Genomic DNA, 24,817 nt, shown 5'->3' on the forward strand with positions numbered 1-24,817 from the left:
AGACTAAAATTATCGAAGTAAAAGTGTCTGCTCCCCCTTCGGATTTCTCTCTCCTAGCCCAGAAGATCTCAAAAACCTACAGGAATGCTGTAGTGCAAGGTGGGAGGCAGCATCCTCCCAGGCAATAAGGTTTCACCTAAAGTCACTGCAATTTTGGGAGGGCATTTTATGTGACAGGAAGGGTAGTCAGCAGCAGGAAGCTGCTTGGTGACCAGCAAACTGCAGGAAGATGGCCATATGAGATTTCTGGTGTAAACACTGCAACTCGGAGCCTTTACAGTGTAGGGAGCTGCTTTTTGGCCCTTGACAGAGGTTGAGAGTAGGAGCGAGGACTGAGGGACAGAAAGAGCGGTCAGTGTGTTCCTGTCCCTGAGAAAAAGTAATTTCTGGGGTGGGTCTGACTCCGTCTGGAGCCACTTCTGTGCCATGCAGATAAGCACGTTGGTACAAGCTATCTATGGAGCAGGACTCAGTGTTATTCTGTCATTTAGTAAGGACCGAGACAGCATTGCTCAGCCCACTGTGTCACTCTAGCCCATGCTAGAGCCACAGTGACGAGGTAAGGGAGCTCACAGAAAATCCTAGAAGAAAATTCCTGGAAACTGAGCATGCCCCGAGGCTGCGAAAGGTGTGGCTGGGCCAGCCAGCTGCTGGGTTCTCCTCAGCCAAGGCAATTCACTGAGAGTGAGAGCCACTCTGACAGCAGCTTACAGCTGCGGGAACGCAGCTGGAGCATGGTTGCTGCTGGAGCAACAGGTTTCTGTGCAGATGCTTATTTAAGTTTCCCAAACTGTTGTGGTATTTTCCCTTTCTTAGTAACGCGTCGCAGTGTGAAAGGCCAGCCACGAATGAAGGGGAATGTTAAGTTTGTTTGAGTTTTCTCAATGGCTTTTGGGCAGCTGCCAGCTGCTTTCTCTTTTGCCTTTTGGCTTTCCCTCAGCTCAGCAGGCAGGGCCACCTCTGCTCACCCACCCTGGGCAGCGCTGAGGAGACGGGGTGCAGCCTGGAGCCCTGCCCTCACCGGGGCTCGGCTTTTAGGCCTTCAGCCTGCACCTACACACCCCAAACCCTGAACACAGCGTCTCCACAAACGAGGGGACCCCCCAGTTTTCTGGGGGCAGGCGCCTCCACTGGAGCAGGCACCACCCAGCAAACAGCTCGGCGGGGAAGTGCTGGGCGTGACTGGGGGGGGGGGGGGCGGTGCGAGCTGCCTTCCGTTTCCTTGTAGCCTTGGTTGGAGGAGAGCAGCGATGAAGCTGGAGGTCCGATGGGGGCTGGAGAAGCTGCTGTTCGTCGCCTCTTTCCTGAGTGAGTAGCCAAGGGGCGACCGGGACCCCTCCGGGGGGGTCGGGGTGGTGCGAAGCGCGGGGCTGCCCCGCTGGCTGCTCCCCTGCCTCACGGCGGTGGGCAGAGCCTGGTTCCCCCCCCCCCCCCGATTCCCGGGCACCTAACGCTGTGTTTGTGGGTGTCGGGGTGCCTGGGGGTCTCGGGCTTGCTGTAAACATGGGGATTTGGGTGAGGAAAGGGTGCAGGAGGACAGAGCCGCCGGCGATGAGTTCATTTCTTCGGAAGCAGGCTGGGCTGTGCCGCCACGCTCGTCCCCAGTCCCTGCGGTGCTCTGCAGTTCAGGAGAACAGGCTCGGTTGTTTAAAGAACAAAAATCCCTCCTACACCCCCTCCCTATATATATGTATTCTTGTCATGGCTGCATATTTTGTATTCTGCGTGTCTTCTTTCTCAAGGAAAAAAAAAAAAAAAAACACATCCAATTTCTTCATCCGCTCCTTTCCGTTCCTTCCCGTCCATCCCATTTTGTGAAGTAAATTATTAATGCTCACTTCTGCTGAATTACTAAGTGAAAACCGGCTTAATCCAAATGGCACCCCGTGTGCCTGGGGAGCAGGGAGCTTGCCCAGAGCTGCGAACCTGAGACTTGGAGTTAAAACTCGCCCACCTGTGAAATGAAAGGTGGATTTACAAAGCTTCAGCAGCGAGCAGGAGCTGCTCTTGCTATTTGGGCTAAGCAGCATGGCTTGTTCTATTTCTATTGTGTGTCTATTTTTTTGTTGTTGTTGTTCTTGCTCAGGGAGTGTCCTGGATGTGCCTAAAATAGGATGTAGTACAATCTCCTTTTCAGGAAAAGGGTGTCTAACAAGTAGGTTAGTGTTCTACTAACCAGTAGGATTGTTCAGAGCAAGTCCCTGAGATTTCCTCCCATGCTATTCCAGAAGTTCAAGAAGCCTCTGTTGCTTAATTACAACTGCACGATATTGTTCTGCAGCCAAGGCCTTCAGAGAGCAGAGGACCAGTGGAGAAGCTGAGATGCTGTACACCTGCAGGGCTCTCTGCATGCAATGCCGGGATTTGAGCCTTAACACTATTTCCCAAGTTATTCATCTAGTCAACAACTATTTTGAAGATAAAATTCTAAATGTCAGTAATGCATGAGTAATAGAATATCTCCTTGTGCATTTATACATTTTTTTTCCCTTTGTGGAGGCACATTGGGATCTTACAGAAAGTAGGCTGGCATGCCACAGGTAGTCTGGGCATCGGGGGCCAGGTGCTCTAGACTTACTGAGCAAATGAGAGTCCAAATTCCCAAACAATGCTTAGTTTAAAAGAAGAGGAGGTGTAAAGAAGAGAGGATGCTAATTAGGCAATTGGAGAGCCAATATAATAATAGGCTTCTTTGAGGAAAAAAAGATGGCTAGGTGTTTTTCTTTCCTCTCTAAAATTCTGTATTAATTGATTAGTGTAAGAGATCAGGAGTACAAATAGAATGTCTCTGCTGGTGCAGACTAAATTACTTGGCAAGATTACACACCCTCTTTTTGTTTGTATGCTTACTTTATTGCCATTATCAATGTTGTTGCCTATGTGTAAACGTTCTTACTGCTGCACGTAGATTATACAAAGGTAAAACAACCTTCTATACATGTATAAGAAAATCAAAACTTCAGAAGTCAGACTAGCATGCCCAAGTGCACGCAGTTAAGTCTTTGGCAGGCAAGTTTTCATATATCCACGCTTTATCTTGGCATGTAAGTTTCCTGTTTTGGAAGATGTCGTCAACAGCAGTATGCTATTTGTGGCACCTCTTCCCTCGTCTTCTGGATCCCAGCCCTCCCATCACTCCACCCAGGTTCAAAGTACTGCTTCTTGTCTTCAGATAATCAAGAAGAGCTCAATACGTAGGGATTGCTGCTTTTAGCAAGTCCCTGCCAGGTCAGGCTTTTGTCTGATATAGCCACAGATGTATAATGCAATGCTTCAGGAGTGAAGATCATGTTGAGGCCGGGAAGGACTTTGAAGGAGAGTGGTTTTGATGGCTCTAAAATCACTCATTGGGAATTCAAGCCCAAGCTGTGTTCAATTGTGGGATCCCAGAGAGGGCATGTAAAGAGGAAAAAGAAGGTGGTAGTAGTGACTGTGGCTCAAACCCTGCACCTTCTTCTAGTAAACTAGAAGAGTTAGAAGCATTTTAAACCTGTCACGAGGCTCTTCTGAAAGCTGGGAACCCTGAGCTTCAATTCAGTATTAGTGATTTTTCTAAAATTTTAATTAATTTAAAAATATTTTTTTATTTAACTTAAATAATATTTAAGCAGCATAACTGTTTCTGAATTCTCCATTTTGCTGGGTTCCTTTTAATGCTTCATTTTCCAGTCTGACTTCTTTTACACAAACTGAGCGAAGGGGAAACAGCGTGGTTTGCCTAGGAGCAGAGGTTACTTTGTATACCTTGATCACAAGGTTGCAGGAAGTTACTTATTAGCAATGCTAATTTTTTTTTTTTTTACTTCCTCAAAAAGCAACTGACCCCAAAAAGCTTACCTTCAGCATGGCTCTTTGTTTCTTCCTCCTTAAGGAGTTTGACCAGTTTGTTTTTCACTGTGGCTTTAAAATGTCTTCCTTTTTTTTTTTTTGTTTTCCACACACGAATACATGCTCTGTGATCATAAAAATTCTGTAACTGCTCGTTTGTTTTTTTTTTTTTTGCTCCGTCTTTCTATTCCCTGAGACGAGTCACAAGGTGTTGGGATGAATGGGTGGACAAATTCAAGTTGTTCCTGGAGTGTATTTACTTCAGGAGATGGCTAGCACCGATGTTAAGTGGCTTTAAATAGTAGGAATAGAAAAATATTTTCCAGTCACCTGTGTGCAGCAGGCATCTGGTCTCGTAGTTCCGGCTACCTTCCTCCCGAATAAACAGAGGAAGTTCTGCATTTCTTGCAAAGACCAAAAAACTGCAAAACTTCCCCACCCCTGCTTTAAAGCCCTGGTGAAGTCGGCACCACCGGGGCTGCGGTGCTACCTGCGCGTCTGAGTTAACTTCACCGAGCAGAAGTGAAAACTCCCCGTGAGCCAGGGCCACGGTGAGAACCACGAGTAGGCGAGGATTGCTAATAATGCCATGTGTTTCTGGGCCGTTACACCAGGATTTTCCCCTCCCTGTTGCATTGCCGGGTGCGAGCGCAGGCACCGAGCACGGCGTTAACCACCGCACCGCGTGGCTGCAGGGTGCCGGAGTGCCTGAAGTGCTGGTGACCTCGTGGATGCCTTGCTCTCGCTGGCACCTGCTGTTTTGGCCATGGTGACAGTCTGTTGAAAGACATCTGGCTGGAGATGGAGTATTTTTATCGATAGGTTTGTTTAGTGCAGAACAAACAGGCTTCTGGAGGAATAAGCTTAGTGTAATGTTTTGGCAAAAAGAGAAGTTACCACAAAAATAAGAGTCCACGCCTTCACAGAGAGGAATATCTTTTCCAGCTTGGAAATGTAGCCTTGAGGATACTTCTGAAAAAGACATTTATTTAGAAGCATCTCCTTACTTTTGTATCAAGAGCTAGTTTTAAAGATGAGGAAAACTTCCTACAGCTGCACAGTCGATATCCCTGTTGAGATGTGCCCAGGGATTTCAGATCTTTGAAGACACAGACCCGGGCTGCGCAGTTCTGGATCAGATCCTGTCCTGAATTCAAGGGTAAAACTTGAAGTTTCTGGCTGCTTTGCCAGAGATGAGTCAGAGATGGGTAGGGATCTGAAAGTGGCGGAGCCCCCACGCAATCGCTTGCTCACTCCACCTCAGTGGTATGGGGCAGAGAACCAAAAGGGCAAAAGCAAGACAGACGCACGAGATGAGATAAAGACAACTTAGTAAATAAAGGAAAAAATTAAGGGGGGACAGGAAGCCCCAGATGATGTAGAGAAAGTGAGAAGAGAGGTTTCTGGTTGTGCAAGTCCTGTTTTGCAACAGTTAACGCACACCGATGTTTTATCAGCACTCTTTTGGTCCCAGACCTAGTATTTGGGATGCTGTGAAGGAATTTCTGCCTGTCCCAAGCAGACCTAATGCACAAGTGCATAGTGGCAGTGACCATGATGGGGAGGAGGAGGAGAAAGCCTGGAGAAATAATAAGAGGACAAGGGGAGTGGAAGAGGCTTGGGGAGGAAACTGAGGGGGAGCTGAGGGATCTACGAGGTGCAAGTGGAAGAGGGGTGAGGAACTGAAAATTCTTGCTATTATAAAAATAAGTCCTTGCTCACGCCCAAGGCCCCCAGCAAGCGGCTGCTTTGCTCCCCAAAAAAAGAGCTGTGTTAGCTTGCTCTTTTCAGCAGCCACCGTGCCTCGGCGTGTGCGTGCTGCAGTGTTGGGCCACCACAGCTTGACCGTGTCTCTTATCAAGAAGCAGAATTTCCCAGTGGCTAGAGCAGGGACTTCTCCACTTCTTCTCCTTCTCCCTAGGTGGTGAGAGAGGACTTCTTGAGGAAAAGGCAATTGCAGAAATCGTCTGTGTAAAACAAGAGTCTTGAGCAAGACTCCAGGCTTCCTCGGGTCACGACAGTGCTTCAACAGCCCGCCTTCTTGGGCTCTCCAAACACAAATTTTGGGGCTCTTGGGTTCTTCTCTGGAGGTTGGTAATTGAGCTGGGTGAATAGAAGTGCTCGTACTGGAGCAGTGGGAACAACTGAGATGTTGGTATCGGCCTGAATGGGACAGAAGACAAAGAAAGAGAGGTGGGTTGTGTTAAAAAGGAGTGGAAGCGATACCTGAGCCCTCTTTACTCTGCATAATGTTCCAGTTCCTGTGCTTGGAAAACACCACAGCACAGGTGCAGATAGCGAGCAGTAGGAACTAATAGCACGAGAAGAGTACATTCACGGGTGAATTGCAAACAAATTGGGTGATCCATGAGAAGAAAGGCACAGGGAAGACCTTCTGTGTCTGCAGTTCTCTACCCAAGCACATAGAAATGCCTTTCCCATTTCTTGCCTTCCACCTCCTGTCGGAGAAAGTCCTTGATTCCCTGGTGTGGCTGCAGGCAGAGGAGCAGGACACACAATACGCTGGTGAGCATTGCTCTTCGGCAGCTGGAAACCCAGTCTTCTTAAGGATTGGCCTGGCTGACCTCCTTTGTTTTTGTTTGGAAAGGAGATAAGATGAGATAAGATGCGGAGCAAGATGGGTCACGACTTGCTTTCTGGGCTCCTACGCAGTGAAGGGAAGAGATCTGCTCTTTTGATGCAATAAAGCCGCAGTGTCTGCCTTGATTTATGAGCACTACGAAGTATTCATGCCATCAATCTGTGTCCTTCGTTCAAGCATAGCTCGATCTGACTGTTGACTTGTTTTTATCTATATGGACATGCATTTCTGCCACGGCAGGGTAGTCTTGCGATTTTAAGAGCCGCCAGTCTAAGCTGTCAGCAACAAGATGCTGAGGTAGATTTCACTGGCGACAATTCTTCATCTTATCTCTTTCACCGGACTATGGGCAGGAGGCTTAACTCAGGTGAATAGACGGAAGGTACTAAACATACAGGAGCTTAGGATAAGGAAGCAGACTGGGACAATGACTATACCTGAGGTTAGGGTGTGGGATTTGGATCCATTTCTTATGCTTATCATATGGTTGTGAAGACGGGCTGGCTTTGGGTAATTCTTAACTAACACATACTTTGCAAAACTATGTGCTTTTTATGTGCAAAAGATGTGCTTTTAACCTCAGTTTGAATTTTATGATAAATTGAAATGTAACAGTGCGTACAGCATTGGTCAAGTAATAGTTTATTAAAAAAAAGTTAAAGCAACTTTTTTCTTTTTTTTTTTCCCCTATAGCACACATCTACTGTGAAGAGGAAGTGTTTGGCATTTCAGGAGAAAATTTTACTTTTCCAGTAAAATCAGACAGTAAAATAGACGAAGTTATTTGGACAAAAAACAAAGACAAAGTGGCTGAATGGGATGCGCAAAGCGAACCAACGTATTTTAATTCCCTCCGGAGTAGAAGCTTGCTTAACAAGGAGAGTGGGAACTTGACCATATTTAAACTGGAGAACAGTGATAAAGGAACATACCGTTTAGAACGTTTTTCTAGTGGTAAAGAAAGTGGTGTCTTTACATTTAATCTTACCGTGTTAGGTAAGTATGGACGAACTGCCCAAAGAACTGCACCGCTTTGTTCCCTTTTAAGAAGGCTAGAAAGTGGAGTGTTTATTTGGCAGAGAAGCAAACAGAGAGAGTGGGGGACTGTTTGTCTCCATTGTTAAGTTGCTGAGACACTTTAAACAAGTTTTCAAAGGTGGCATCTACGCTGTGCCCATCATTGCTTACCTTGGCGTGGCGTTCAGAATGTGGGTGGGTGGCACGCTGTGTGGTTTCGGAGAGAAAATCAAGCTCTCTGAGCAAGCTGACCAAGTTGCCCTAAGCAGTATGCCTCTACTAAAGATGCTCCTGCGGGCATGTTGTATCTTTAAATATTTGTGACGTTGTACTGTGCCGATCTGCACAGCCTCACTAGTCGTCTTTGGGAAAGATGATTGACTAGTGTGTATATTAAACCTACTGACAATGAACCACGAGGAGCATCAAACCTAGGCACTGAAGAACCAGGAACAGGGCCACTTTCAGAAATACATTCCTCTTACGCACATGTGCTCCCCTCAAAAAAAAAGCATTTTTATCTATATGCTTTTCTGCTGCTAATATCGCTCCAACCCTTGTCCTGTGCTAAAACTCAAGGCAGTGTGCAACCAAAAGTAATACAACATGTTTTCTCTCCTTTCAGATGCCCCTTCTACACCTCAAATAAATTGCAACTTGAGTGATGGCAACTTAATGCTAACATGTGAAGCAGATTTCCAGGGGCCTCTGACTTATGTTTGGAAGATCACTGGCAGGAAAACTTCCACGGGCCCAGTGGTTTTGATCCCTGAAGAGAATGTTGATACTAGGGGAAAAGCTACATGTTTCGTTACATACTTGGAAGTTAATAAGAGCTCCGAAATCACTTTGAATCAGTGTTTTGCAACTTATCAAGGTAATGGGTTGGGTTGTATATGCAATTCTGAGGCTGAATTAGAAAATAGCATGGATTTTGACTGTAAGATTTCTCTCAACTTCTCAGAAAGTTGAATTGAAAGACTAAAAAGCATCAGAAGCCTTTTGTCTGCTACAAGTGTGTTTAAAGGTTGACGAAAGGTACTGTGTTGATAGTTTGATCCCCCTGGAAAGATGCATCTTGTAGGGATCTCAGTAAAATAAAACCTTCAGTTTTGACTTGAAATGAGTGATAGAGGGAGATGCCTGGAGAATAGAATAGTTCAGTTGGAAGGGACCTACAAAAATCATCTCGTCCATCTGCCTGACCCCTTTAGTTAAGTTAGAATATACTACCTCTCCAGGAAGCCTGCTCCAGGGTTTGACCACCTTCACGGGGAAGAAATTTTCCCTGACATCCAGTCTGACCCTGCCCTGGTACAGCGTTGTGCCCTTCCCATGCATCCCATCATCGGTGACGGGAGCAGAGGCTGCACCTCCTCTGTGCTTCCCCTCCTCAGGGAGCTGCAGAGAGCCGTGGGGTGGCCTCTCAGCCTCCACAGAACTGGCCCTAGAACTGAGCCATCACCTTCCATGTGATGATGTGCTTTCACTGAACTGAGTTAGTTACCGTGTGACTTTTCTGGAGCTGGCTTAGGGTTTTGCTGATAACTAAATCTGGAGCATTAACTTCTTGGGCTTACTTTTTAAAAATTAAATAGCTATAAAATGTACATGGGATATTATTTCTACTGAGATGTGCGTCACCTTAAAATGTTGCATTTTAACTAATCAATCATAATTTATTTTGCTTTTTTAAAGAACACAGATCTCAAAAAAGAAGCAGACCTGGGCTTATTATTGCCGTTGTTGTTGCCTCTCTCTTCGTTGGAGCTGGGCTAATATACCTGTTCAGAAGTATGTATGGCATTTCTTGGCTGAGCCCAACGTGCTTTGAGATTACGCTGATCTAAGTTCTGTAGAACGTATGAAAGTTTCTGACCATGGGATGTATTGTGATTGCAGTAGCAGAAACAAGTACAGCTTAGACAAAGACTAGTAAATCTAAAGGAGCTAATATACTGAACTTTGCTGCACTCAGCTGCTATGCTTGGTGTACTGGGAAACACTAGTTTGTACTTGCATATTTTTCTCAGATGAGCATGCGGTAGACCAGTATACGGTAGACTCTTGCCGCACGTGCACGTTGCTGACTGATGTTCAGCTCTGTTATTCAGCAGGTCTGGGTTCTTTTCTGCAGAGATGTTTTCCAGCCAGGTAGAGCTAACGAGGTACTTTCCCATGGGGTGATTTCAACAGATGCACAACTACACAGTTGCTTTTGGCCAGCGTGTTCCTCCAGGTTGTTGAAAGCCCTCTCAGTGGCAGCCCTGCCCTCCAGCATATCTCCTACTCTCCCCAGTTTGATGTCATCTGCAAATTTGCTGAGGCTGCCTTCTGTGCCCTTGTCCACATTGTTGATGTTAAACAATATTATGCTTGATATCAGCCCATGAGGGGTGTCACTATACCTGCCATCAATTAGACTTGAAACAGTTCATCTGTTTTCCCTTGAAACAATGAAGGCTTGACCACGCTTCTCTTGACGATTCTAGAAAATAAACTTGCTGTGCCTCATTTTGGGGGATGGAGGCTGTCAGCTAGTGTCCAAAAGCACAAAACTGTAATTCCATGTGATATATCTCCAGATATTTTCCTCTTTTTTTTTTGGTGCAGAAAAAGCTAACTGTGGAACAGGAAGAGCTGATCAGATGATTGCTCCAGGTAAGAGAGCTGAATTGTCACAAATGTTTAGAAATAAGGCTACTGCTTTAATTTAGTCCCAACTTGACAGCTTTTTTTGTAGCAGCATAGTCTTTCATTTGACAGATACAGAAGTAAGTTTTCTTATAGGCCTTAGCAGTTTAACAAAGTATAGATGTTTTTCTACAGGTCATCAATACATGTTCAAAATACATATATATTTTTTATTATAGGAGCAGCTCGTCTACTTGGAGCCAATAACACAGGTAAGAAACCCGTTTCAGGTCATTGCAATTAACAGTCCACAAATATTTCTTACTAGAAATACTTCTGCGCTTTAGTGCTGCTTCTTTTTTTTTTTTTTTTAACTTTTCTTTTTCACATCACCTGTTGGTTGTAACAAGGAGTGTGATCTGCTCTTTCCTTTTTTGCCATGTGTATGTTTTTGAGGTGAATTTCAGTGTAAGCACGCTCAACCTCAAAGCCTCAGTTGAGGTCCAGCAGCAGATAATCGCTTTGCACTTAGTGTAGGAGTTAGTGGGGCTGGCAGAATTACCGACAGGAAGCAGCCTGAGAGTTGCCTGGCTAGCAGCTCTCTCTGGGGGTGAATTTTGTTTCTGACAATGGAGACTGGGGGCTGGCCTCAGCATGAGGGATGGAAACTTGCATGCTATAAAGCAGTCTTTTTGCCTGGTTAATTAGAGCTGGTTTGTGTGCTGAAATGAGGATGGTTTTTCTTCTGTCTCTTTTAATCTTATCTGCCTGCCCCTTTTATATAAACTTTTTCTTTCAGAAATTTGACTTTTTATTTTTATTTTTTAATCCCAGTATTCATATCAAGTTCTTAGGGCTAGGCATGACTGTAATACATTGGGAATAAGTGATGTCCCTATGGAAATGTCTTGCTGGCCTGTCTTGGAATTTGGGCCGCTAGCCTTTTTTTCTGTGCATTGAATTTGACTAGGGATGTTGGTATTTCCAGGGGGTGGAAGTTGCTGCTATGCATTTAGCACAAATTATAATGATGACAGTAAATATAATGATGACTGGTGTTATCACACCAGATTGTCTGGAGTTTGCTGTTAGTTTACCTTGGTTATATCTTGAAAACCCATCTAAGCACTGGTGAAGATGTATATGTTGCTAGTCAGTTGTGCAGAACTGCCTGATCCTTGCTTCTGTTGTGCTGAAGGAAAGACTACGGTGCATGCTTATCTCCTGTGGGCCAAATTGCAATGGTCTCTTTTTCTTTCTCTAATCCCTTCTGGTTGTTTCAGGAAAAAAAAATAAAAATCTGTTAACAGTGCCTTTTGATAAACTTCTACGCATGTTTTTGCATGCCTGTCTTCTTGTAACAGCCAAGATGAGGCAAGGAGAAAGTTTGTGAAGGAGCTCCTCACCTCTTTCCATTAGTTACCAGTCTGCTGTCCATCCCTGATTTCTTTACATGATGCCCTTCTGCAGGAAGTACAGATTCTCAGCATTGTCTGTATTCCTGTCCAGATCTTTACTTATGTGCCTGCTGTCCATTCTAATCCTGCTTTTCATTTTCTACCTTTTTTTCTTTAATTTACAGCAAGCAATGACACTGTTCAGTTCCCTGGTTTGTGGCTGTGTGCATCGGGGGTTGGGAACTCTGTACAGTGATCCCCTAAGGAAGGGGACAACTCCTTCGGTCTGTGCTTTCACAATATGCATCTTGGTGCCAGGACCACTGTGGTCTGTTCCTATGTATGTCTGTTCCTATGAACCAGACTAGATCATCATAGTCTGGATCACGAGGGGCATACAAGGGAAGACTAAAAAATCCTTTGTTACGGGGGTCACCAGACCAAATCTTTCTCAGTGGGGAATTTCTAGCCATCAGCTGTGAGCTCAGCGCCCTTCTGGACTACTCTGGAGTAGAATGAACAGGGGTTGCACGTGGGGTTCTCAGTCTGGTATCTTACACGAGGTGCTGAAATTAATACAAGGCTGAAGCAGGATGTTTCTTGGGTTGTAAACTACCGTGTCACCTTTTGAAGAAATGTTCTATATGTTTAATTTCTTATGTCAATGCTTTTACAGATGGGGAGGAAGACAAAAGTGAAGCAAATGGTGGTAGGCCTGGAAATGATAACGTAGGTAAGGAGGCAGTGCCATGAAAACAGGGTTTGGGGGTATTTTTTGTTGTTTTTGTTTTTCCCCTGGGCAAGTCAAAGTTCAAAGATCTTGTCATCAGGATTTAAGATAAATAATTTCCTTTTGATATTTTCATATGTTTGTTAGAGCTATGGTTCTAGCCTGTGGTTCAGACATCTCTGAAGTTCAGAAACTACTACTGGTGGGTTTCAAGAAGATGAAAAAAAGATTTTAATAACAAACAAACAAAAACATTCTTTTGCCAGTACACTTAAACGTACCCACATTTCAATTAGTCTGCAAAGAGAAAGTCACAGTGTTAGTGTGACACATCTATGAAGTAAAGAAAGGAGATGTGGATTCTCTTCTCAGTTGTCTGGTTTCTTATGGTGAATCTGTGCAGCTTAATCATTTTAAGTAAACCCACTGCAGAAAGATTTTGTAAAGCGGTAAACAGATGCATAATGCAGATTATGGTTTAGGAACTGAAGTGATTGCTGGTGGGAAGTTAAAATTAATTGCAAAGCCTTCAATACAGGTTTAACGTGTGAATCATCTGGAGAATATGCTGTATTTGTTCTGTAACTAGTGAGACTGTCAGTTTAAAGTAGAGCTGCATATTTTGCAAACTGTTGTGCTTCATCCACGCACGTTTCTGTTTACCTGCAGCTGCATCTATGCAACCTCCTGACATTGTGGAAGAAGAGACAGAAGGAGGTAAGGAGTGTGAAGGTGCCTTAAAACATGGCAACACAAGGGGGGAATTAATTTTGCATGTGGCCTTTGACAGTCTAAAACATACTACCATGTCCTCAGTGCAGAGATTTCCATTCCCCTGTTGGCCTAGACAGACTTGTTGCCTTAGAAACAGTAAATGTTGGTGGGTAAATCACTAGACGAGAAGTCGAAAAGACCTGGATCCTTGTGTCTGTTACATAGCACTGAGCAAGTACCTTCCCTGGGCTTTAGTTTCCCTCCGTCGCGTTTCTGGTTGTGAAGTTATGGGTGGTGCTGTGGGTTTCTGAGTGTGTTCTGTGCTTGGCCTTTGCAGCATCTGGAAGGGGACATGAGGACACTGTGGAGCCAGGTATGGAGGAAAGAGGGGATGTGTTTTGTGTAGTCCACGTGGAAACTGTTGGTCAGGGCTCTTATTGTTGCTGACTGTTAATGGCCCAGGTCTCGGTGGGCTTACTCTTGTTCCATCTCGGGGGAGTGGGGGGAGCTCCGGGATTGTCTGAGCGTGAGACTCATGGGGAGGGGTGACAACTTATTGCTTGGGTGTGCAGGTGCATTTTCTTTTCTCATAAAGAATGCTGAGCTTACTTAACTTGTGTTTTTCTTGTGGTCTGTGCTTGTTTTTAAACCTACAAGGCTGTGGTGGGAAAGCTCTTCAAAGTAGACAGGCTAGTGAGCCCGAGAACCTTATATGTGGAAAGAGAAAGCTGGTTATTACTCTGCACAGGGAAATAGTTGATCAATGCTACATCTTATTAGTGAAATTCAGACAGCAACGATGCAATGTTTCTTACAGTTTCATACTGCTTGAGTTAGTTAAGTCCTATAATCAATTATCAGTTCTGATGGGTGAAAATTTTTCCATGTAGACTATAACTGATAGGATGGGCTGAGCCAATCTAGCAGCTTACTGTCGCTAAAAGGGGAGGTCTTGCTCCTTGGTCCTGCTCTGATGTTTATCACATGCCTCTGTGAGCCATGTTAGCAGGAAATTGACCCAACAGGAAAACAAATTGCATTATCTTCTGCTAGGTTAACAGGCTAAATCTGATCATAAAGGGCTTTGGTAAGCACTGGGGTAGCATACTGGAGGAGATGGGGCACTGGTCAGCGATGGATGTAAAGGGAAGGAGGGAGGGAAGGCAAGAGGTGTGTGGGGGGCTGTTGTAGTGATAGCAGGCCATCAGCATATGCATAAAATAACAGCATTGAATGGTTACTTTCTCACACTATAAAGCTTTGCTGTGCTTTCAGCATGCTGTAGGACAGCCACAGTTTAACTGAGAATCAGCCTGGTGGCAGAGATCATGGACTGTTGTCATAGAGCTTAAGCCTTTGATAGTGCTGGTGGTTCTACACAGAACTAGTTAAAAAGCACTTGACAAATAAAACGTCTCTTAAAAAATAATTTTGGATGCATGTGGAATTAGGTCAGCTATAGCAAACTGGGTGAGGGAAAAAAGGAATGGATGGAAAAAAATGTTTTGAAACTTGTGAAATTAAAAGTTTTGTTTTCAAATTTATTAGCTGGGACACCAGAAAATTTTTGATTGGAAATTTTAAATCTGACTTAAATGTTTGAAAAGTGTTTTGAAAGCTTTTATGAAACGCACACTATATGCAAGTGTGAATTGAAGCATTTCTGTTTGGAAATAAGATAAATTTGCAGATTGACTGAAAATAATTTTCATTTCCTCAGGAGAAAAGGAAGAACGTTGTTTTGTCTGTTGTATAGCCCTTGGTTAAGAGTTGCAGATGTGGGTGTTTCATGCTGGCTTCTTCTTTTCGAGATGTAGAACAGTGTTCTCCAAACCTTTTTTTGATTATGAATCCTATCAGTAAAATAGCTTGAGCACATGCCCCCAATATATGCATATTTACTTATTAATGGCACAAAAATATTTTGTTTCTACATCACAGTGGTTTGTGTTGCGCCCCCTAGGTGCACCCTACTTTGGAAACCACTGACGTAGATACTCAGTAAGTAGGAATGAGGATAAGAAAATTGATTCTGTGATGCAAAAGAAACTGACAAGGAAACAGGTGTGAAACAAGGAAGCAGGCTTGAAACAGGGCTGTGTTACTGGAGAGGAAGCTGTGCTATCTTGGAATAACTCAGTTGGATCCTGTGAGTTGCCAGTGAAGAAATACTGAAGACCAAATGAGGTAGTCAGTGTATAATGCCACTGCTACATGCTGCTTTGAAAGGGCACCTACTCCTCTGTGCTGTGCTTCTAGGTAATCACAGAATCACACAGAATCACAGAATTTCTAGGTTGGAAGAGACCTCAAGATCATCGAGTCCAACCTCTGACCTAACACTAACAGTCCCCACTAAACTATATCCCTAAGCTCTACATCTAAACGTCTTTTGAAGACTTCCAGGGATGGTGACTCCACCACTTCCCTGGGCAGCCTGTTCCAGTGCCTCACAACCCTTTCAGTGAAGAAGTTCTTCCTAACATCTAACCTAAAACTCCCCTGGCTCAACTTAAGCCCATTCCCCCTCGTCCTGTCACCAGGCACGTGGGAGAACAGGCCAACCCCCACCTCGCTACAGCCTCCCTTGAGGTACCTATAGAAAGCAATAAGGTTGCCCCTGAGCCTCCTCTTCTCCAGGCTGAACAAGCCCAGCTCCCTCAGCCGCTCCTCGTAGGACTTGTTCTCCAGGCCCCTCACCAGCTTCGTCGCCCTTCTCTGCACCCGCTCAAGCACCTCGATGTCCTTCTTGTAGCGAGGGGCCCAAAACTGAACACAGTACTCGAGGTGCGGCCTCACCAGAGCTGAGTACAGGGGGACGATCACCTCCCTAGCCCTGCTGGCCACACTGTTTCTGATACAAGCCAGGATGCCATTGGCCTTCTTGGCCACCTGAGCACACTGCTGGACTTCTCATCTGACGTAATATTTTTGTTATGTCATGCATCTTTGCTGTGTGCCACAACAGAGGAAGATGTCAGAAGTAGCTGTGCTGTTCTCGGCGTTGTTTGCAAGCTGTGTGACACTTTTTACATGTTGCGTGGGGAGTGTGAAGCCTGTTGCCTGTCAGCACAGCTATAAAATGAGAAGAGAAAAGCAATCTCATACTCAAGCCTCCTCACTGCACAGATATAAGCAAATAGCTGCTCCCCTCTCCCCCCCAAAAACAAACAACAAAATGGCTCCTCTATCACTCTCCTTAGTTTCGTAATCAAGCTGGTGTAAGTCAGCCACAGGTAAGACAGTTACCCTGCTTGGACTTTAAGGATACAAGCCATAAAAATATTTCATATCCATCCAGGAGCCCTGTGAGATCCAGACTAGGGATATCTTTCGTCTTATCCTCTATTGAGAGGATTGCCATGTGTCACCATGTGATGCTCTCCTAGACTGCTTCCAGGCATCTTGTCCTAGGCTGGAGTGATGCTGAGCTAGAGACTGCTGGAAGAGAGAAGTAATGCTGTGATAACTGGAGCAAAGACTGAGTTGCATAGTGCCTTGGCATGTCCAGGTGATTTCCCTTGCACTGTTGCTGTGTGTGCACCATCAGGGAAACACTGATGTAAGAGGACCTTGTGTATGCGTTGTTTAAAATCAGCCTGGTTATAGGTTGATGCCTGTTGCATGCAGTGAGTTAGGCTGAGCATGTAGCCTTGAACTTCCTGGATTGTAACTTCCTGCACTGTAACTTCACTTTGTCTTCAGTTTTCCTGCTTGTCAAATGAGAACTCTCTCTGTTTATTCATCAGAAATGCAAAACAAAGCAAACAAACAAAACCTCACGCCTCCAAAAGCACCTGCCATTACCACATGGAAAGAATAGCAGCAGCGTTGCATGGATGTGTTGTACACAGCTGGTATAAAGACCATAAACCTAAGTCTTTGTGTAAAAGTGGTGTTGTAGGGGCATAGTTATCTGATCCAAAGTCACAGAGTCAGAACGGGCTTGCAGGTTGCAAGCTGCTTAGCAGATGGCTGGCAATAACTGGTAAATGTTCTTAACCTGCTCCAGTTGTTAAGCAGCATCTCTAAGCTTAAACAAATTATTGTGTGTGGTAAGTGGCTGGTGCCTACCAGATAACCACGGGTCAAAAAGCTGCTGTAACTGGATTGTTTAGGATCATGCGGCAATGTTTTAATTCACCGTCACGCTGTATTAGTGTTTAAAACCTGCAGTGTTCTTGTATAACTCATACAATTTCAAGAAGAGAAGACATAATACTTGTTTGTTTGTTTGTTTGTTTTTGGTTCCAGAATCAAACGCCACAAATAATTGACTTGTGGACCAAACAATGTTTTGACCTAATGGGAGAGAATTCAACAGGGGAAGACCACTATCGTTCCTCTTGAAGGTTTTCCAGAAGTACTGAAGTCATCTGCAAAGAAATGTTTCGAAGGCTAGTTGAACTGAGGAAAAACTGCCTGGTTTTCTTCCCTCGTAATGGATAACCTCCTTTTCTTCATGCTGCATGAAGATAAACAGCTTGAGTCGTGAGCAGCAATCTCTACTATACAGTTTTGTATCAGTTTTTAAATGAACAGCATCTACTAACAAAAACACGGCCAAGGATTTTTTTATACCTGTTGTGTAGCACTATCAAAGAGCCCAGGCTGGAAGAGACTTTGAAAGATCATCAAGAACAACCTGTTGAAGTTGGCAGCCTTTTAGATACTAAAGAAGGTCTATTTATGCATGTTCAAACATATAGATCAAAAACTAATTAGCTTTCTGTGCAACTACTGGATCAGTGTATTTTACAGTCAGAAGAAAGATGGTTCATCCTTCAGAAGTTCCAGATGGATTGCAATTGGAACTTGCTAGTTTGGGTTCCCCAGCAGGAACTCAGTGATCCAGACAAGTATTCTCAAAGAAAATTATGTCTTGGAATCAACGGAAGACTGGCAAGCTGTGATCATTTCCAGTGGTGGTTATCTTTAAGACAGAGCTACAACTCAATTTATTCTCACATTAGAACAAAGCTGCCTCTATTAGCACTGTTTTGTATTTTTTGACCTTGAACTTCTGATATTCTTTGCACTTCCAGCTTTTTGGGGGGTTCTTTTATGTCTTAACTGCTGCTTCACATTATTCTAGTAGAATGTCAGTCTACCCATTTCTAAAGAATACTAACATGCTTTTGTCTGCAGCCATGAGCAAACTAAAACTTGAAAACTGAGCTCATACAAATACCGAAGCTCAAAAAGAAAGAGGAAAAGAATACCATGTATTCGTGTTTTCAAATCATCAACCTGTGAAGCATGTTTCATGAATGCTGCAGGCTGGATGTGTTTATTGCAGTGTGAAAGCCATTGCAGTTGATTTTGAAATGGGCATATGTAAATAATCGTAAAGGTTTCTTAGTCGTAACCCAAAATTAGAAAGTTCTCTTTTGTCTTCCTTATTGGACCGAGCATTTATTGCAAGGCAGGGATCAAATTATCCCCCGTGTAGTGGTGTAGGAACATCCATGCTGTTAGTAATTAAGTAATTACTCAAGACTTCTACCTGTAGTCATCCAGAAGTGGAAGAGATTCTGGCGTATTGCCGAGTTCTGCTATGTTGCCCTGTCTGTGTAATACTTGAGCCAAATAGTTGATCAAATCTGTCTGCTTTTGGTACCTGCAGTCACGTTTAATGAATCAGTCCTGCGTGGTGCAATGTTAAGTTCTCAAGTTTACGAATAAGGTGGTGAGAAGACTATCAACAGAAAGGAGCCTATAGCAGTATTAGAAATTATAGGGAAAATTTAAGCTAGGTGGGACCTCAGGAGTTGATGTAGTGCAAACCCCTGCTTAAACCTGGGTCAGCACTGAAATGAGACTAAGTTACTCTGCTTCACCTAGTCTGGTCTTGAAAACTTGCAAAGATGGAGACTGCACAGCCTCTCTGTCAACCCCTTTCATTGTCTGGCTTTCCATGTTGAAAAACGATTTCCTTATATCCAGTCTGAATCTCTGTTGTTTCAACTTGTGTCCATTATCTCTCATCTTCCCACCAGGTATTGCTAAAAAAAACTGTCACCATCTACATGATCATCTATGGGAAAGCTGCTGTTAATTACCCCCTAAAGCCTACTCTTCTGCAGGTGTGAGCACCTCACAGTGCAAATGCTCTAACCCTCTGACCATCTTGGTCAATCTTCACTGAACTTGCTCTAATTCACTGATGTCTTATTGAAGGGGACAAAAACTGGATGTACCACACCAAATGCAGTCTAGTGAATGCTGAGTGGAGGGGGATAATCACGAAATTGTAGAATATCCTCAGTTGGGAGGGACCCACAAGGAACATAGAGTCCAAATCCTGGCTCCACACAGGGCAACCTAAGAATTAAACCATATATTTAAGAGTGTTGTCCAGATGTTTCTTGATCACTGACAGGCTTAGGGCCGTGAATGCTTCCCTGGGGACCCTGTCCTAGTGCTTGACCACCCTCTCAGTGAAGAACCTTTTCCTAATAACCAATCTGAAGCTCCCCTGACACAGCTTGATGTCTTACCACTGGTCACCAGAGAGATCATCACCTCCCTTTCTACTACCCCCTCATGAGGATGTTGTATACAGCAAAGAGGTCACCCCTCAGTCTTCTCTTCTACCCCTCAGTCTTCTCTTCTCTAAACTGAACAAATCAAGTGTCCCCTGCTGCTCCTCAGTAACTTCAGGTTAGTGACTTATGGCTAAGCACTTATTGTATGAGGCCAGGCTGAGAGAGCAGGGCCTGTTTAGCCTGGAAAAGAGAAGGCTGAGGGGAGACCTCATCAATGTGTGTAGATATCTGAGGGGAGGGTGTTGAGAGGAAGGAGCTGGTTTCTTTTTGGTTGTGCCCAGCAGCAGGATGGGAGGCAATGGGCACAAACTAAAGCACAGGAGGCTCTGGCTGAATATGAGGGGCACTTTTTCACTGCAAGGTTGACAGAGCACTGGGACAGGCTGCCCAGAGAGGTTGTGGGGTCTTCTTCTCTGGAGATATTCAGAACTCGCCTGGATGCCATCCTGCACAATGTGCTCTAGGTGGTCCCACCTAACAAGGGGGTTGGACCAGACGATCTCCAGAGGTCCTTTTCTAACCCTAGCTCTTCTGTGATTCTGTGAAATCCACTTATTTCATCATCACAGAAGGCAGTCAGGTAGGTTAGGCACAATTTACCCTTGGCAAATATAAACTGACTCTTCCCAGCTCATTTTTCTTCACAAACCCAGAAATGTGTCCCAAAAGAACCACCTACCTGGTTCTCCCAGGGCTGCAAAGGAGACTGTAGGTTCCTAGGTTGACCTTTTGGACCTTTTTGAAGATGGATGCAACATTTTCATTTTTTCTAGTTGTCGGGGGCTTCCCTGATAGCCATGGCCAGTGATGATAACACTTTCAGAGTGACATCAACAAGCTCTCACGGCACCCTTGAGCACATCTGATCAAAGTCCTGTGGACTGGTGTGGATCAAGTTCTCAGGTAATCCCTGACTGATGGTGGTTTTTCCTGAACCCTTTGCCTAAACTCAGAGCCTATGAGATCTTGTTAACGAAGATGAGGCAAGAAAGGTATTAACTAAGTCTTCTCTGTCCAGTATCCCTAAATCACCCACCTGGATTCAGGAATGGGCCCACACTTTCCTTGTTTGCTCAATTACAGTTAATATAGCAGCAGATCCTGCTCTTGTTGATGTCCTTTGCAAGTCTCAGATATAGTTGAGTTTTGGCTTTCCTGAAAGCATCCTTACCTGAACCATCAGTGTTCCTAAATTGCGTGTGTGTGTATATTTATATATATGTGTGTGTGTGTGTGTATATATATGTATGTGTATATATACATATATATAACTTGCATGGAATTCTAGTTCTTGCTACTTGCTTTCCATACTGCACACATTTGCGTATGTGCCTTTGAGATGGGCCTCCTTTTGCCCCTTTTTTTTTCATTTTTTTGCCTTCTAAGGTTCCAGTCACCCTATATCTTTTACTTCGGACCCCTGTCCACTACTACCTAACTGTGGGTTGTGAGCTCCCTTGCCATCATTCCTATTTCAGAGATTTCCTCGTGAAGTTGGCCAGCCTGTTGACAAATGTGTGTTTGTTGACAAGCTCTGCAGGACTTTTAAGCTCCTCCTGTGTGCTTTTACTGGTACTGAAACCTCATTATTAGTTACTAAGGGTATAAAGGGGGTCTATGATTACCAAACTGAGTGGTGCAGTTGATACAACAGAAGGAAGGGAAGCCATCCAAAGGGACCTGGACAAACTTGAGAACCTAATATGGTTCAACGAGTCCAAGTGCAAGGTGCTGCACCTGGGTCAGGGCAATCCCAGACATGAGGACAGACTGAGAGAAGAACACATCGAGAGCAGCCCTGCAGAGGACCAGGGAGTGCTGGTGGATGAAAAGCTTGACAAAGATTGTCAGAGGGCTGGAGCACCTCTCCTATGGAGAAAGGCTGAGAGAGCTGGGGATGTTCAGCCTGGAAGGCTCTGAGACCTCCTTGAAGCCTTTCAGTACTTAATGAGGGCTTTTAAAACAGATGGGAAGCAAGTTCTTACTCAGGCAGATAATGACAGGACGACGGGGAATGTTTCTAAACTACAAGAGGGGAGATTTAGATCTGGGCTATCTTCTGACTGTAAATATGTTTTTTATAATTTATTAAAAAAAAGATGTAACAATGTGAAGTATTCCAGTGTCTTTTGTGATGTATGCATACACGTTTTATTTAATTTTAAAAGTCAGTAAGCGATTCCCAAAACATCTTTAACCCCAAGTGCTTTATTTATTTACTTATTTATTTTCAAGTCACAACTCCTGAGCCAAGCATCCTTCTCCACTGCACCTTCAACAGGTTTACAGGATGATGCTGTCTGCTGAGGTACATTTTAACAACTTCTCAGGTGAAGATGTCCTCTGTCACGTATGTGGTATTAAGAGCAGGTATACAGTTTGTTTCCTGCTTGGCTTTCCTTCTCTTGTTATTAATATGAGAAACAATGGTCCAAATGGTCCAAAACGGTAGAAATTCCTCCCAGAAAACAAACCAGTTTCTGTAATATGCTCCGTTTAGCCTGTGCAGTTTAATACCAAACAGCACACGAAAGTCTCAGAGGGTGTGGTTTTCACAATTCCTCTATACCAGATATCCTCTGCTTTGTTTCCAAAGCAAGGAGTGACAGCGTTGTGAACAGTTCGAGCTAATTAACCACAGTTTCAGGGAAGAATTCAGCATAATTCTTGGAACTTCAGAGCTTTATCAGAAGCACAGAAACCAGCTGCTATCGCAGGCTGACTTAAGACCAAGAGCTCCAGCCTCTGCCAGCTCTCTCCCACTCGCTTTGCACAATGCCTCTCTTTGAACATCTGCAAAAATGAATGAATGAGGAAACTTTTTTTTTTCCAGTGAAAAAAGTTAAGCCTAAACTTATCTTGCAATTAATACAAAAAGGGGGCAGCTTTCACTAGCAAAGAATAGAAGCTCAGTCAAGCTGCAAACAGTTGCTGGGGTGTGGCTCAAGTCCAGGAAGTGCTGACAGCACACCAGGTAGTGAGCCTGACCTCTCATCTCATCGTGTCCCCACCCTGTGCTGGTGCTGAGATTACTGCTGCCAATAGAAACTGATAGTAGAAGCTGCTGACGAATACTTGTGCTTACAAGAAGCATTACACCTCATGCCGTGGTCCCCACTCTCCCTTTTTTTTATCCTAGCTTCAACCTGTGGAAACAGTGCCTGCAGGAGACATCGCTCTCCATTTATCCCAGATTAAATGACAGCAGAGCTCATGTGCTAGTGTAGAACTGATTTTGTGAATTTTGGGTGTCGAGGCAACTTTGTGTTGCGCTGGTGTGCACAAACGAGCTTGCAGTTGTTTGCAAACACCCTGCTCAACCAGCAACCCCTGTGCTGGTTGAAAAATTACACCATCCTTGATTCCTCATCAGCTGTACAACTGTTAGAGGCACTCTTGGACTGATTACAGCGTGAAAGCAGCGCATGGGAGTCAACAGCTTCATCAGTGCCTGGCAGCCAGCTTTGCATCGAGCTCTGCAGGCAGAGCTGAAGACTGGCTTCCAGGAGCAGGACTGCAGCAAAAGCTAGAGACAGCAGGAACCAGGGGCTGGTAACACCTACCAGGCTGTGAGGACGTGATGAGCACCGTCTGTGTCACTCTGCTACAGGGACATACATCTGCAACACTCTTGAAGCAGCAGCAGGTTAATTTAGTAACGTCCAAAGCAGCAAGAGAGAGGTGAGCTTGTGTGCTCCTGCTGTCTTGGGGTATGTTCTGACCTCTGCATAGGTACAAGGACATGAAACATTTCTGTGGGTCCTGATGGGCACGTGAACACAATTCTGGGGAGCAACTCAAGGGGTCTTTCCTCCTTGAAAGGAGTAGAGCTGACCATGTGCACTACTGTGATTCAAGTAGTACAGACATGAGAGAAATCAGTTTATCCTGTGCCCAAGGATGTAACTGAGTTTCTCCTAAGTAAAGCATTATATGACCCAAATAATGCAGCTGCTGCTTCATCTCTGTTGGAAGTCTGAGGAAGGACCTGTGAGTCCCAAAACGTATTTTTTCTAGCAGCTAGAGATGCAAGCTGCGTTTCTATACTTAGAAAATTCATTCCTAGCCTTACAAATCTCAAATTTCTTTCCATTTAGACTATTTTTTCCCTCTTTTTTAATATCTGGTAGTGTTTGTTCGCCATTCCCCTCCACTGGAGGATTCAGTATTCCTCAAGCATGCATTTTTGAGCCTCCTTTTGTCTTTGTTTGGTTCTTGGTGGCATGGGAGAGAAGAGTGGAGAGTTGGACCAGGAAGATGGAAAAGAGGGGAACTGAACGGTAAATGTTAAGTGGGGGTAAGAATAAATAAACTTCATAAATTCTGTGTATGGTACTGCAAAACAGAGTGTTTTTCAGGGCTCCAAAGATAAATTAATTTCAGAATGATCTCTTGAAATTCTTACTTTGTTAAGTAATAGGCTGCGCCCTGCACTCCTGGCAATAGGAGCTACGCCTTCCACTGATCCTGACGTTTCCCTGCTAGTGCTGGCTGAGAATTACATATTTGGACATTTCACTTCAGTTGGAGTTCTCAGTTTTAAGTGAATGCTGAGCTAAATAACTAGTATTATTAAACTAATCAAGGAAGGTCATTGGTGGTGATGGGAGACAGCATAAAGCTTTTCTCTTCTCTTCTCTTCTCTTCTCTTCTCTTCTCTTCTCTTCTCTTCTCTTCTCTTCTCTTCTCTTCTCTTCTCTTCTCTTCTCTTCTCTTCTCTTCTCTTCTCTTCTCTTCTCTTCTCTTCTCTTCTCTTCTCTTCTCTTCTCTTCTCTTCTCTTCTCTTCTCTTCTCTTCTCTTCTCTTCTCTTCTCTTCTCTTCTCTTCTCTTCTCTTCTCTTCTCTTCTCTTCTCTTCTCTTCTCTTCTCTTCTCTTCTCTTCTCTTCTCTTCTCATTCATGAACTGTAAGAAGGTTCCCACCCACTTACTTATTCAGACAAGGGGCATTTGGGGAGTGTGAGGGTGGCTTACCCTGTGGGACATTTTATTGTTAACATACTCAAGGCCTGATAGGCTTTTTTTTTTTTTTTTTTTCCTGTTGTTGGCTTTGTTTTCCTAGAGGAATTAGAGATTGGCTTATACACGACCTTTTTTTATCGTCTTTAGATCAGCAGAAGGAGGGGCCTGGACCCTTGGGGAAAGTGATCTCAACAGTGTAATCATGATTCAGGGCAACGCAAGGGCCAGGAGGCAGGATGAGACAAAACCTGGTCCTGAGAAGAAGAAAGCTGTAAAGAATTCGGCTGTGGGATTTTGTGGCTGAAGGCCTTTATGGATAAAGGCCAGCTCATGGGGTGGGGAACATTTCCTTGTCAAAAAACATGACCCAGGGATGCTGTGGATCAC

At 44.3% G+C, this 24,817-nt stretch overlaps 1 protein-coding gene across 1 annotated transcript; it reads left to right on the top strand.

The window, feature by feature from the left end:
• Positions 1–1,224: 1,224 nt before the first annotated feature.
• On the top strand, positions 1,225–19,878 carry CD58 (CD58 molecule). Its single transcript, XM_032197734.1, has 10 exons — positions 1,225–1,308; positions 7,124–7,426; positions 8,073–8,324; positions 9,146–9,241; positions 10,061–10,108; positions 10,321–10,353; positions 12,155–12,211; positions 12,878–12,925; positions 13,260–13,295; positions 17,177–19,878. Exons 1-10 carry the CDS (start codon positions 1,251–1,253, stop codon positions 17,197–17,199), a joined length of 954 nt encoding a protein of 317 aa, XP_032053625.1. The 5' UTR covers positions 1,225–1,250; the 3' UTR covers positions 17,200–19,878.
• The last annotated feature ends 4,939 nt before the right edge of the window (positions 19,879–24,817 follow it).

This window comes from Aythya fuligula, chromosome 1 (genome assembly GCF_009819795.1).
Source record: "Aythya fuligula isolate bAytFul2 chromosome 1, bAytFul2.pri, whole genome shotgun sequence".
NCBI classification, from domain to species: Eukaryota; Metazoa; Chordata; class Aves; order Anseriformes; family Anatidae; genus Aythya; species Aythya fuligula.